The 10531-nt window shown below is 38.4% G+C and overlaps 1 protein-coding gene across 1 annotated transcript; it reads right to left on the bottom strand.

Moving 5' to 3' along the window:
- Positions 1 to 1273: 1273 nt before the first annotated feature.
- LOC115921412 (P-selectin-like) lies at positions 1274 to 5600 on the bottom strand. Its single transcript, XM_030978878.1, has 5 exons — positions 5589 to 5600; positions 4414 to 4585; positions 2873 to 3067; positions 2373 to 2561; positions 1274 to 1278 (listed from the first exon to the last, which is right to left on the bottom strand). Exons 1-5 carry the CDS (start codon positions 5598 to 5600, stop codon positions 1274 to 1276), a joined length of 573 nt encoding a protein of 190 aa, XP_030834738.1.
- Between the last annotated feature and the right edge of the window lie 4931 nt (positions 5601 to 10531).

Genomic DNA, 10531 nt, shown 5'->3' with positions numbered 1-10531 from the left:
AATATGGCAACAACTAATGTATGCAGATTGGATTCTGTCTATTTATATACTATTATTATTATCAGGTGAATGAAAAAGTTTGTATCGAGGCACTTGATCCACTTGGGGAGTATACACATTATGAAAGAAAAAAAGTATCTTACCATTACCGCAGACAGCACCAGCGTCTTCATTATGTCCACAATTATGAATCTCATATCCATTGTGGGGGCATTCAGCAAGGTTTCGTTCTGTCCCAAGGCATTGGACATTATCAAGAATGATGCTTCCAGCACCTTCACCGTATTCAGCGCTCCCGACTGCTCTCACTGCGGTCTGAAAGCCAAGCATTCTGCATATAACACTGGCGTCGTTCAAGTCCCAGCCATCATCGCAAACTGTTCCCCAAGAACCATCAAAAAACACCTCAACGCGACCTTCTAAGGCGGTTTGTCCACCAATTAGACGAACCTGCAGATCAGGATCTTAAAGATAGAATAAATAAATAATGGAGCGGGAGTTGTAGGTATTTAGTCTTATTATACTAACCGTGGTTAACATTGTATTAAGCATCTCAATGTGATTTTGAGCCATTGCAGGAAATCTTGCCTGCTAAATTGCGTGAACTTATTGATTCATTCATAACCTCATTCGTCAATGCTTTAAGATTTCTGACTTGTCTGTACATGAGTGAAGAAGATCCCCATCCTTGAGAGCTTAGCCGGCAATTTACCATAAATAGGTTTCGACATGCCGGTTAGAGCTCACCAATAAGTACATTAACTAAAAAGAGATTAGGTAGAAATTCATCCAGTGTTAGAGCACAGGAACGCCTTAAAGGTGAAATTCAAAGAAAATCACAAATATGTCAACTAGTGTATCACTAGAAACTGGTAAGCTAACATATGGCCATCGTACAAGTTTTAGGTCAACTACATATCGGGTGATTTATAAAAATACAAATACAACCACCTCCATAGCAGCTGGGATATACGAGAGATTCGCCGGAAAATAACGATGTTTTAATAACGTCACTATATGGACCAATACTGCCCAAGCAAACGACACCCCATTAAGAATGAACATAATTGCAAAGCCATTATGTCTCAAATTATAACGAGTTTAGTACTGTAATGGCATATCAAACCATTCGAAAGAGGATATGACCCGATTCTGATAACTAAAATCTCTTGCTTGTAAATACACAGGATAGGGGTTAATTAGCAATCAAAGAAACCATCCGTAATAGGTCCATGGTGTGAGCAATTAACATTCTTGGGGGAAAATGGGAAATTTATACTATCAATATAAAGAAAACAATTACCAGTAGTTAATAGTAAGGTGATGACGCAACAGACTCATGAGTAAGTTGCCCATTTGTCTTGTGATTTTCAAAGTTTTTGATGTCATTAAAAATTCATGACTTCCTTATTATTTATCCGATTTTGCTCAAACTTTTTTCTATTGGTTTGTCTGATATTTCTTCTTCTATCAAAAATAAGTTTTTTGGAGTGGACATGCCCTTTAATAGCATTTCCTGGTTGCCAAATTATTATGCAGATTTTTTATTCGATTTCTCTTTCCAGAACGATAAGTGGAACCGGTGCCCATGGACATTTCTGACATGCCATAGAATGTTCTCGAGATTATTGTAGTTGTTAGGGTAGTTAGGATAAAACACTTCTAGGCGTTCACCCCCTCGTATATTGTACGTTGTATTCGATATGAATACGTCTGAAAGTATAATGAAATAGGTATAACGCTTTTTCTTGTATCATTACAAAAGAAGCGATTTGGATTATAAGAGTCTCTTGAAAGATTTGTCGGGAGGAAAAGTAGAAGGTAGAATGACTAGACCGAGAGGGAAACAAGAACTAACCAAGAAGGTAATATTAAGACATGGAGTGGAATGACAGTGATAGAGTATTCTAGGGTGGCAGATAATTGAGATGCATGGGAAAATGTTGCAATTAACCTCCGAGCTGGAAGAAGAATACCTTGATAGACAAATAGATAGATAGATAAGAACTAGATAATAAAACGTCATGTAGCAGTAAGTTCATTGGCTGCATGTATCTCTTTCAAAAAGTGTTTGAACTAACTATAACAATCCCATTTTCACTCAAATTGTATTTAAAATGTCTTGATTTGTGATTTGTAAGAGCACTTTTTTTCTGTGTCCTGAAAATTTGGCAGATCGATATTTGTTCCGTTTGGGGGGGGGGGGGGGGGGTAAGGTCAACTTTTTGGGGGGTCACCCATTAGCACAATTTTTTTTTTTTGTTTTTTTTGTTATCAAAACAAAAATTAAGGGGGGGGGGGTTCTCCAAAACACACACATCAACACATTTTTAGGGGGATTGGACCCCCAAAAGCCTGGTCATGTGACATACCTTCACAGGTGGGTAAGGGATCCGACCAGACCCCACTCTCCAAGCATCGCAGGTTGTTAGTATCACCTCGTAGAACGTAACCCTCTACACAGTTGAAGATCCTCTCATCTCCAATGTTCCTCCCGTCGCTGAAGTAGATACTCTCCGTGACTACATGGTCTGGTATGTTGAGTACCGGGCACCTGCTCACTATCAATAGAAGATATAAACGCTAGATTCGAATAGACCGATTTACCATCTCTCACGTTAACAATCATAAACTGCATGTAAAGTAAATGATCGAGTGCGCAGACCTGGGAACTTTGTTTTCGCAATGTCAAATTGACACCGCCGTATTTTCTTGTGAAAATAACACAGTTCTTACTCGGATTTTGATGAGATTTCCAGCACACTTACTCTTTAGAATATAAGGATCGAGATCAAGCATTAATACAATACGACAGAAAATTATTGTCACTTTCATATTGTTAGGTGCGCAGACATAAGGCTCCCCATCATACCTGTACATACGGGAGGATCACCCGACCATTGACCATCAGTTTCACATGTGATTCTCCTAGATCCCACCAAGCGGTAATCATCTTCACATTCGAATGAAACCGTTGCACCAGCTGGAAAGATATCTCGAGCCTGCTGTCTTGAACCATCAAGTAACCTCCCGTGCTCTGGAGCCACAGGTTCTTCACACTCAGCAGCTATAACACGGTGAAGAGAAGGACATAATTTCACTCAATATACGTCTCTTTGGGGTAGTTTCAGCCTTTAAGTTAAATGCTATTGAGATGAAATGTGTACTATGTGTATTATTATCATTAATGCGTTCAATTACTTTTAACCGTAATATCAGATAACTATGATAACGGCATAGTGTTCGTTTTATTCGAGGGACACTTCTTCTTCATAATTATGGCAATGTCTCAAAACCGTGAGATAGAGTCTGTGCAGACTAACATTCCCCAAACCGTGTTCCTACAATTCTGCCCCGTGTACATGTACATGTGCGTCACCAACATTTCAGCCTTTATTTTCATTTTGTATGGGTATGTTTGTGTGGGAGTATGTGTATGTGTGTTTGTAACCATCTAGTCACTGCCGACCCGTCTTAACATTCCAATAACTATTATGATCCACGTAACGGATTGCATTTTTCGGACGATGATTACCATGAATCCCAACCTTTTCATGTGACAAAAAAAAATTATTGATAATATCATTAAAGCGCCCTTCCAATCAAAACGGTCTTAACAATAAAAACAAAGACATGTCGAAGAATGTTTGACGGAGATTCTGACAATGGCTTATCTTAGAAATCATCAATAATTCTGGAATCTAGGTTTAAAACTGACGACTCAGACCGCTCAGAAAAAAAGCCCAGTTTCGGAGCTGTATTGCGCAATATCATATGACGTCAATGCAGGAGACGACATAGCACTTGAATGGAGAAACCCTACTATAACATACCCAAAATCAATTAAATCTTCATAAATTTGTCAAAAAATTGGTCTTGATTTAAAAGTCGTCAACTTTCTTACCTGTTTCGTGTCAATTTGCTGATATCTTTTGGAGTATTTTTCCTAAAAACGAAGACGTAAGTATACATGCACTTTCTCATAGGTATCACGGCAAACCGCTGCACAATAGTGTATACCGACGATGGCGCTCGTGCGTGAAGTTAGCGATTGTAATCCCAGATCCTCATTAAATTCTTGCAAGTAATTTACATTATGAATTGCTGATGATGATCATTACGGTCCCTAACTTCACGCCCGCGAAATGAGAAAAGTCTTATTCAAGTAATTTCATTCTCAAGCCTCGGGATATTATCTTTCTCGTTAAAATAGCTAAACTCCATGTAAAGTGAGTGCAGAGACAAACATATATATGAGAACCTTATTTTGTGGAGTGTCAAATGACACCGCCGCATTTTCTCGTGAAAATGATATTGTTTTTAATCGATTTTACTCGATTTTACTCGATTTTTTTTCTAATGCCATTTTTAAATGAAATGTTAGGTGCGGAAACACAAGGGACACCATCTTACCTCTACATACGGGAGGATCATCAGACCATTTCCCTAGATCCCACCAAGCTATAATCATCTTCACATTCGAATGAAACCGTTGCACCGGCTGTAAAGATATCTCGAGCCTGCCGTCTTGAACCATATAGTAACCTCCCGTGCTCTGGAGCCGCAGGGACTTTGCATTCAGCAACTATAACACGGTAAAGAGAAGGACATAATTTCATTCAATATACGCCTATTAAAGGGATTTGCGTATCTTTGTCTCAGATTGTACACAAAATCCTGGATTTAGATCATGCTGCAATCATAATTATAAACCTTTAGGTCAGTCAGGAACCCCATGACGTTTACAAAGCCGATTTGCCGGTCTGATTATCAAGATAGTTATGATTGAAAGTTCGAAATTTCAAAAACCGTTTTCCCACCGGTTTTTATAACACTACAGTCTTTTGGGGAAAATAAGTATGGTAAAACCGGTCACACAAAGATTTTTACTTTTTTGAGGCACTTCATGATCATTTTGAAGCGCAATTTTGTAGGACTTCAATATTATACCATATCTCAGATGCTGATAACACGCAGGGCTATGCATCTCAGATTTTGCATCGTTAAACAATGCCTTTAAAGGGTTGGGAGTCTCAAATATTTGATGGCAAAATCGCACTTAAATTGTATGAATATGTGAAAAAAGATGTCATTTAACACACAACTCTGCAATGATTTTCAAAATGAATACATTTTAAGGCCAATATTTGATGACAGAATACAATATTTTAGTTTTCTGTAGTACTAAAAAAAAACAGATACTTGTATTTATTCATCACTATTCCTCTTCAAACACATTTATTTCTAAGATCCTTGTAGATGTGTGTGTTAAATGACATCCTCTTGCACATCATTTAAAAATTTAAGTGGAAGTTTGCCATCAAATGTTTGAGGCTCCCAACATTTTAGAGGGGCTTTATGTTAAAGAATGCAGTATAAGGACATATAATTTAATTATGTTTTATTATTCATAGTTTAAGATATTATTATCAAAATTGCATTTATTCAATTTTAACAACAAAAGATAAAATAATGGTAACATTACACCAAGGACACAGTCTTCATTTTATTCGAGGCTGAATTATTCTTCATGTTTATGGCGTATCAGAGAATGAGATTATATGTGCAAACTAACGTGCCTAGCTTACCCATATACTCATAGGCCGTGGGCCGAGCACGATTTTAGGGCTTAGTTTTCTTTTTTTAGACTGACTTTGTGGTACATAGCTTTTGGTAACCACAAATTAGGATGAAAATACACAAATCCCAAATCAGCTTGTTCCCGTGACTCAATCTTTGCCGTTCGTATAAAACATAATTTTAATTGACAAGTTATTTAAAAAAAAATTACTCGAGTCTTGTCGGTCCGGAACCACTGATCTCTACACAGATTACGATCCTTACAATAATATCAAATTGGCACGCGCTATTTCTCGTCTGCTTAAAGCCCGGCCCCTCACTCCGTGGCGTTGTGGCGTGCGCCTGTAATCCAACAGTGGAAGTAACAAACTGATTCAGCCGAGGACGCAGATTCGAAACTGAGTCACGTCTTTCGGAAGGTGACGTTAAAGGTCGGTCCACAGACGTAAATAATCATGTCTGATTGATACACGTCTGTAAAAACCCAATTACACACACACACGTGGTCGGAATGACCGCATGCGTGTTACCAAAATGTCCGGTTCAGGGGTACTTTTCACGGACCAAAGTCCGGCCCGAGAAATGTAAACAAAGGAGGTGTATTTGACTTTTCACCGGAGATTTTTGTTTAAAAGGGGTGTTTTTTCTTTTTTTCTCTTATCTCTTTGGACTCCAGAGAAATTATTCCGAATTTAGGGGGTACATTGAGCATTTTTCTGGATTTAGGGGGGTCTCCAAGGCAGGAAAAGCCCGCGAAAAGCCCGCGAAAGGGGGGTTCCGAAATGTTGGCAGTCCTCAGATAGGGGGTGCTTTCAAAAAGAGGGAACAAGCATACTTGTACCCTAAATAACACTGAGTGGGGGGGGGGGGGGTGGCGGGGCTTAATGGTAGCTCTGACCGCCTGTTTCCGAAATATTTTCACCCTGACGAGGTTTTCATTAGTTTTCGCAGTTCATATTTGCAAAACCATATCATTTACATCAGCAAATGTGATTAGCTTTGGGAAATATTCGAATGGATTACCTAATTTCTTCGTACAACGGAGACAGAGAATGTGCCGTTTTACTGTCGTCGCACGGTGAGTTTATACACGTGTACGAACGGAGAGTTGGCGGTCTCGTTCACGCATATTTCTCTTGAATACCTTGTCAATTAAAATTATGTTTTATACGAACGGCAAAGATTGAGTTGCGGGAACAACAATTTTCGTAACAAACATATTTGTTATTTGTTCTTTGGTTGGTACGTGTGGATGTGGGTGTGTTTGTTTGTAACCATATCATTGAATTGTTCTCATAATTATATACATACCTTTAAACAGCACATGTACGCTGTGAAATGATGACGACCCATTGCACGTATACATGCCAGAGAAATCAGTAGAGATAGGATTCAACCGTTTTGTATCAATATACAACCTGTGCCAATTCTGAAAGATAATGGAGAGATATGACCAACTGACTTTTTTCAAAGCATTCCCGTATAACTATACTCGAGTCACATGAATTAAGCCCGAATCTGAGAATTAATATCCTACCATTTCTACACAATTGGGAAAATATATATTTGCCTTTTCTTTTTTATTCCCTCTCTATTTAAATGTTGCGACATCTAATACAACGACAGTCCATGAGATCGAAAATTGAGGTTTTGTATGCTGTCGAAACAGTGGTCTGTAGCGTTTGTATACTTTCCTGAAGTCACGTATGGTGGTGTCTCGTTGTCTGATCTTCATGCCTGATATTAACAAAATGTTGCTAACCCTGAAAGCACCTTAAATTGAAATGAATTTACCCATAAGTCTCCGTCATTCACAAGAGGAGTTGTCAGTCGAGGAGGTCTTAACCATAGACTTGTGATGAAGCAGACTACATCAAGATAATTGGGATTTCCACGATGTACGTAAACCACGACTGTTCCATTACTAGCTACATCACGCGGTGCGCCGTAGAACAAGACTTGTGTTTCAACGGGTTCTACGAAGAAACAACATCGAACCATTGATTGGTAATTGATTAATTGATACATTCTTATTCATTTGCAACATAAATGAGTAAACTACACAGCTATAAGGTAAAGAGTAATCAAAATGGCCCGTAGTTATTCAGGTGATTTCGGCCTGACATCCAAAATCGCATAGAAAAGGACTTACTTCGATTGTTAGACTTGGGCCCCGTGTCATAAAGAATTGTAAGTGATTTGGATCCATCACAAGTCCTCCAATCAATCGCAAGGTTGCTGTCTCCTGTTTCTTATTAACATAGTTGCGATTAATATCAACTCTTTATTAGACGGGACCCTGACAAAAGCTGAATCCCAGCGTCGGGTTTAAAGTGTAGTCGAATCACTCTCAAATTTTGCCTCGTTGACACTTTCCTGCATTTTGGTGCCAGTGCACGCATGTTCACGACTAGTTAATGACTACTTTGTTAACAATTTGCGCATTGGCTGCGCATACTTCCCGCGCGTAATAACTCGTAACAATCCGTAAAGTAATCGTTACACTACCCGATGAAATCGTAAACAACACGTAAGCACTCGTTATAATCTGTAAATAAATCGTAAACAAGCCGTAACAAATCTTTCCAAAAAAAATACGGATTCTTGCGAGCAGTGTACGGAAGGTTACGTGTTGTTGCGAGCGGTTTACGAGCGCTTTACGATACTTACGGATTGTTACGAATTATTTACAGAAAAGTCAATCCGTGGACAATCGTAAGAAGATTTTTGACATGTCAACAAATTTTCCTCTCCTTTCACGATTCCTTAAGAGGTTATGCGAGTTATTTACGAATGCTTGCAATTGACTACAAGTTGGCGATCCGTAATAACTCGTAAAAAAAAATCCGTGTATGTGAAAGGGGCATTATAACGCAGCCCCACTAATGATAATGATGTTTGGCGCACAAAGGGCAGAGGAACCAGAAGCTGGAATATTGCATGATGGGTAAAGCCAAATAGGTGAGACCCTTTTGTATATTGTTAAGAGGGCTTGAAGTATTTTACTGAAAGGTCAAAATAGAAGATTTTTTTTTAATAAAACAATAATTGTCAGGCTAGAAAAAAATCAGGAACGAACGTTGTCCAAAGAATAGTATGCTTTGCTGAAAGTTAGTATATAAACCAAAGAAACAAATAGAAATAAAACAATAATTGTCAGGCTAGAAAAAAAATCAGGAACGAACGTTGTCCAAAGAATAGTATGCTTTGCTGAAAGTCAGTATATAAACCAAAGAAACAAATAGGCGATTATTGTTCTACCCTTCTATCGATTCTAATTTGCTCAAAATTTTTCGGTTGAAGCGCTTTAATACTCACGACATTCTGGTTCTTCCCCGGTCCACTGTCCCTCTTGGCAAGTTCGTCTTTGATCGCCAATCAATCTATACATTCCAGGGTCTCTACACCTAGCAACTAGCTGGGTGCCAGCGGGTAAGGTGGGAAGGGTATAGTAGCTAGTTATTGGCCTCCTCGCATCACCATTCACAAACTGGCGAACCGGTCCTATGTTCCTTGGGACTAAACAAGGTTTCTCTGGAGGAAAATGCCACAGAATAAACACAGTATTAATATCAGTCGAAGGGCCATGACAATTTTGCTCAAATCTTTTTTCTTCTTTCCCCCTTTTTGTTGTTGTAGTTTGAGGATTGCAACTCAATATGATTGCTTACGATATTTTACGAAAGATATTCTCGCAGTTCAGCTAAGGATATATTTATCTTTGTTTTTGGTCACTTTTTTATTTTAAAAACTTGAGGGGGGGCGGTTTCCTCCAAAACACACACATACAAAAATCATATGAAAAACTTTGGTTCATCTGCTCGGCACGCACAGCACCGTGAGCTACAACACGTGACATTCCTTACCATTTCATGCATTACCTACGCTACATACTAAGAAAAAAAGGGTGCAAAATAAGAGTTTGCACCCTTTACATAAAAATGAACCCTTTTGAAGGAAAAGGGGTTCAAAAAGGGTGCAATATAAGATTTTGCACCCTTTCAACAAAAATGAACCCAATCGACCAAAAAGGGTGCAAAGTTTGCATATTGCATGCATATTCATGATTACTTTACACGTGTTCACATACAAATACATTTATCATGATTTGTTAAGGAAATAAGGACAATGCACATCAATTTTGTGATTTGTTTATTTTCCTTCGACAATCATTAAACAAATAGATTTTTTTGTCTGATCACGTTACAATTTTATTCACATTTTAGCAATAGATATATTGATTCTATGATTACTAACCAAGAAACAACATGCATGTTTAATATGTATTTATGTACGAGCAAATTTTACGAGTATTCCTCGAGTATGGGAGAAGGATTGCACCTTTTAAAGGGTGCAGGACTGAAACCCTAAAGGTGTTACTATTGCATCGGTTTGCACCCCTAAAGGTGCAGGATTGAACCATAAAGGGTAATAACATGTCCCCTAAAAGGTTCAATCTGGCACCCTTGTAAAGGGTGCAGGATTGCACCTTTAAAAATGGTGCAGGATTTAACCCCTAAAGATGCTGCCAGTATTGCATCGGTTTGCACCCCTAAAGGTGCATACGTGCACCATTTTTTCTTAGTGTGTAAATCACAGCAACAGCCTACTTGAACCCACTTTAAATACCTTCTAGGCCGGTATTTTAAAATTCAACGTTTTCTCTTTAAGATGATATACATTTGAAACAATTTCATTCATGGGGAAAAGGTTGCACTTTTTTGCTATAAAATGTTCAAAAAAAAACTTTCACGACACTTTCTCTATGAAGGTAAACCGATTTTCGCCCAAAATTTGTCAACGCTCCATACTTATCATGGCTGGAGAAGTGATTCGGTGAGCGAATTGCACCATCTCGCATATCAAATTTTAGCAGGTTCAACGGTTCTAGTAATGTATCATTCATTTTGATTGGATAAGAGGTAAAGGTTGCACTTTTGCATCGAATGAT

This window comes from Strongylocentrotus purpuratus, unplaced genomic scaffold, assembly GCF_000002235.5.
Source record: "Strongylocentrotus purpuratus isolate Spur 01 unplaced genomic scaffold, Spur_5.0 spur5_scaffold_1, whole genome shotgun sequence".
NCBI lineage: Eukaryota > Metazoa > Echinodermata > Echinoidea > Camarodonta > Strongylocentrotidae > Strongylocentrotus > Strongylocentrotus purpuratus.
This window is presented reverse-complemented; position numbering and strand designations above follow the sequence as displayed.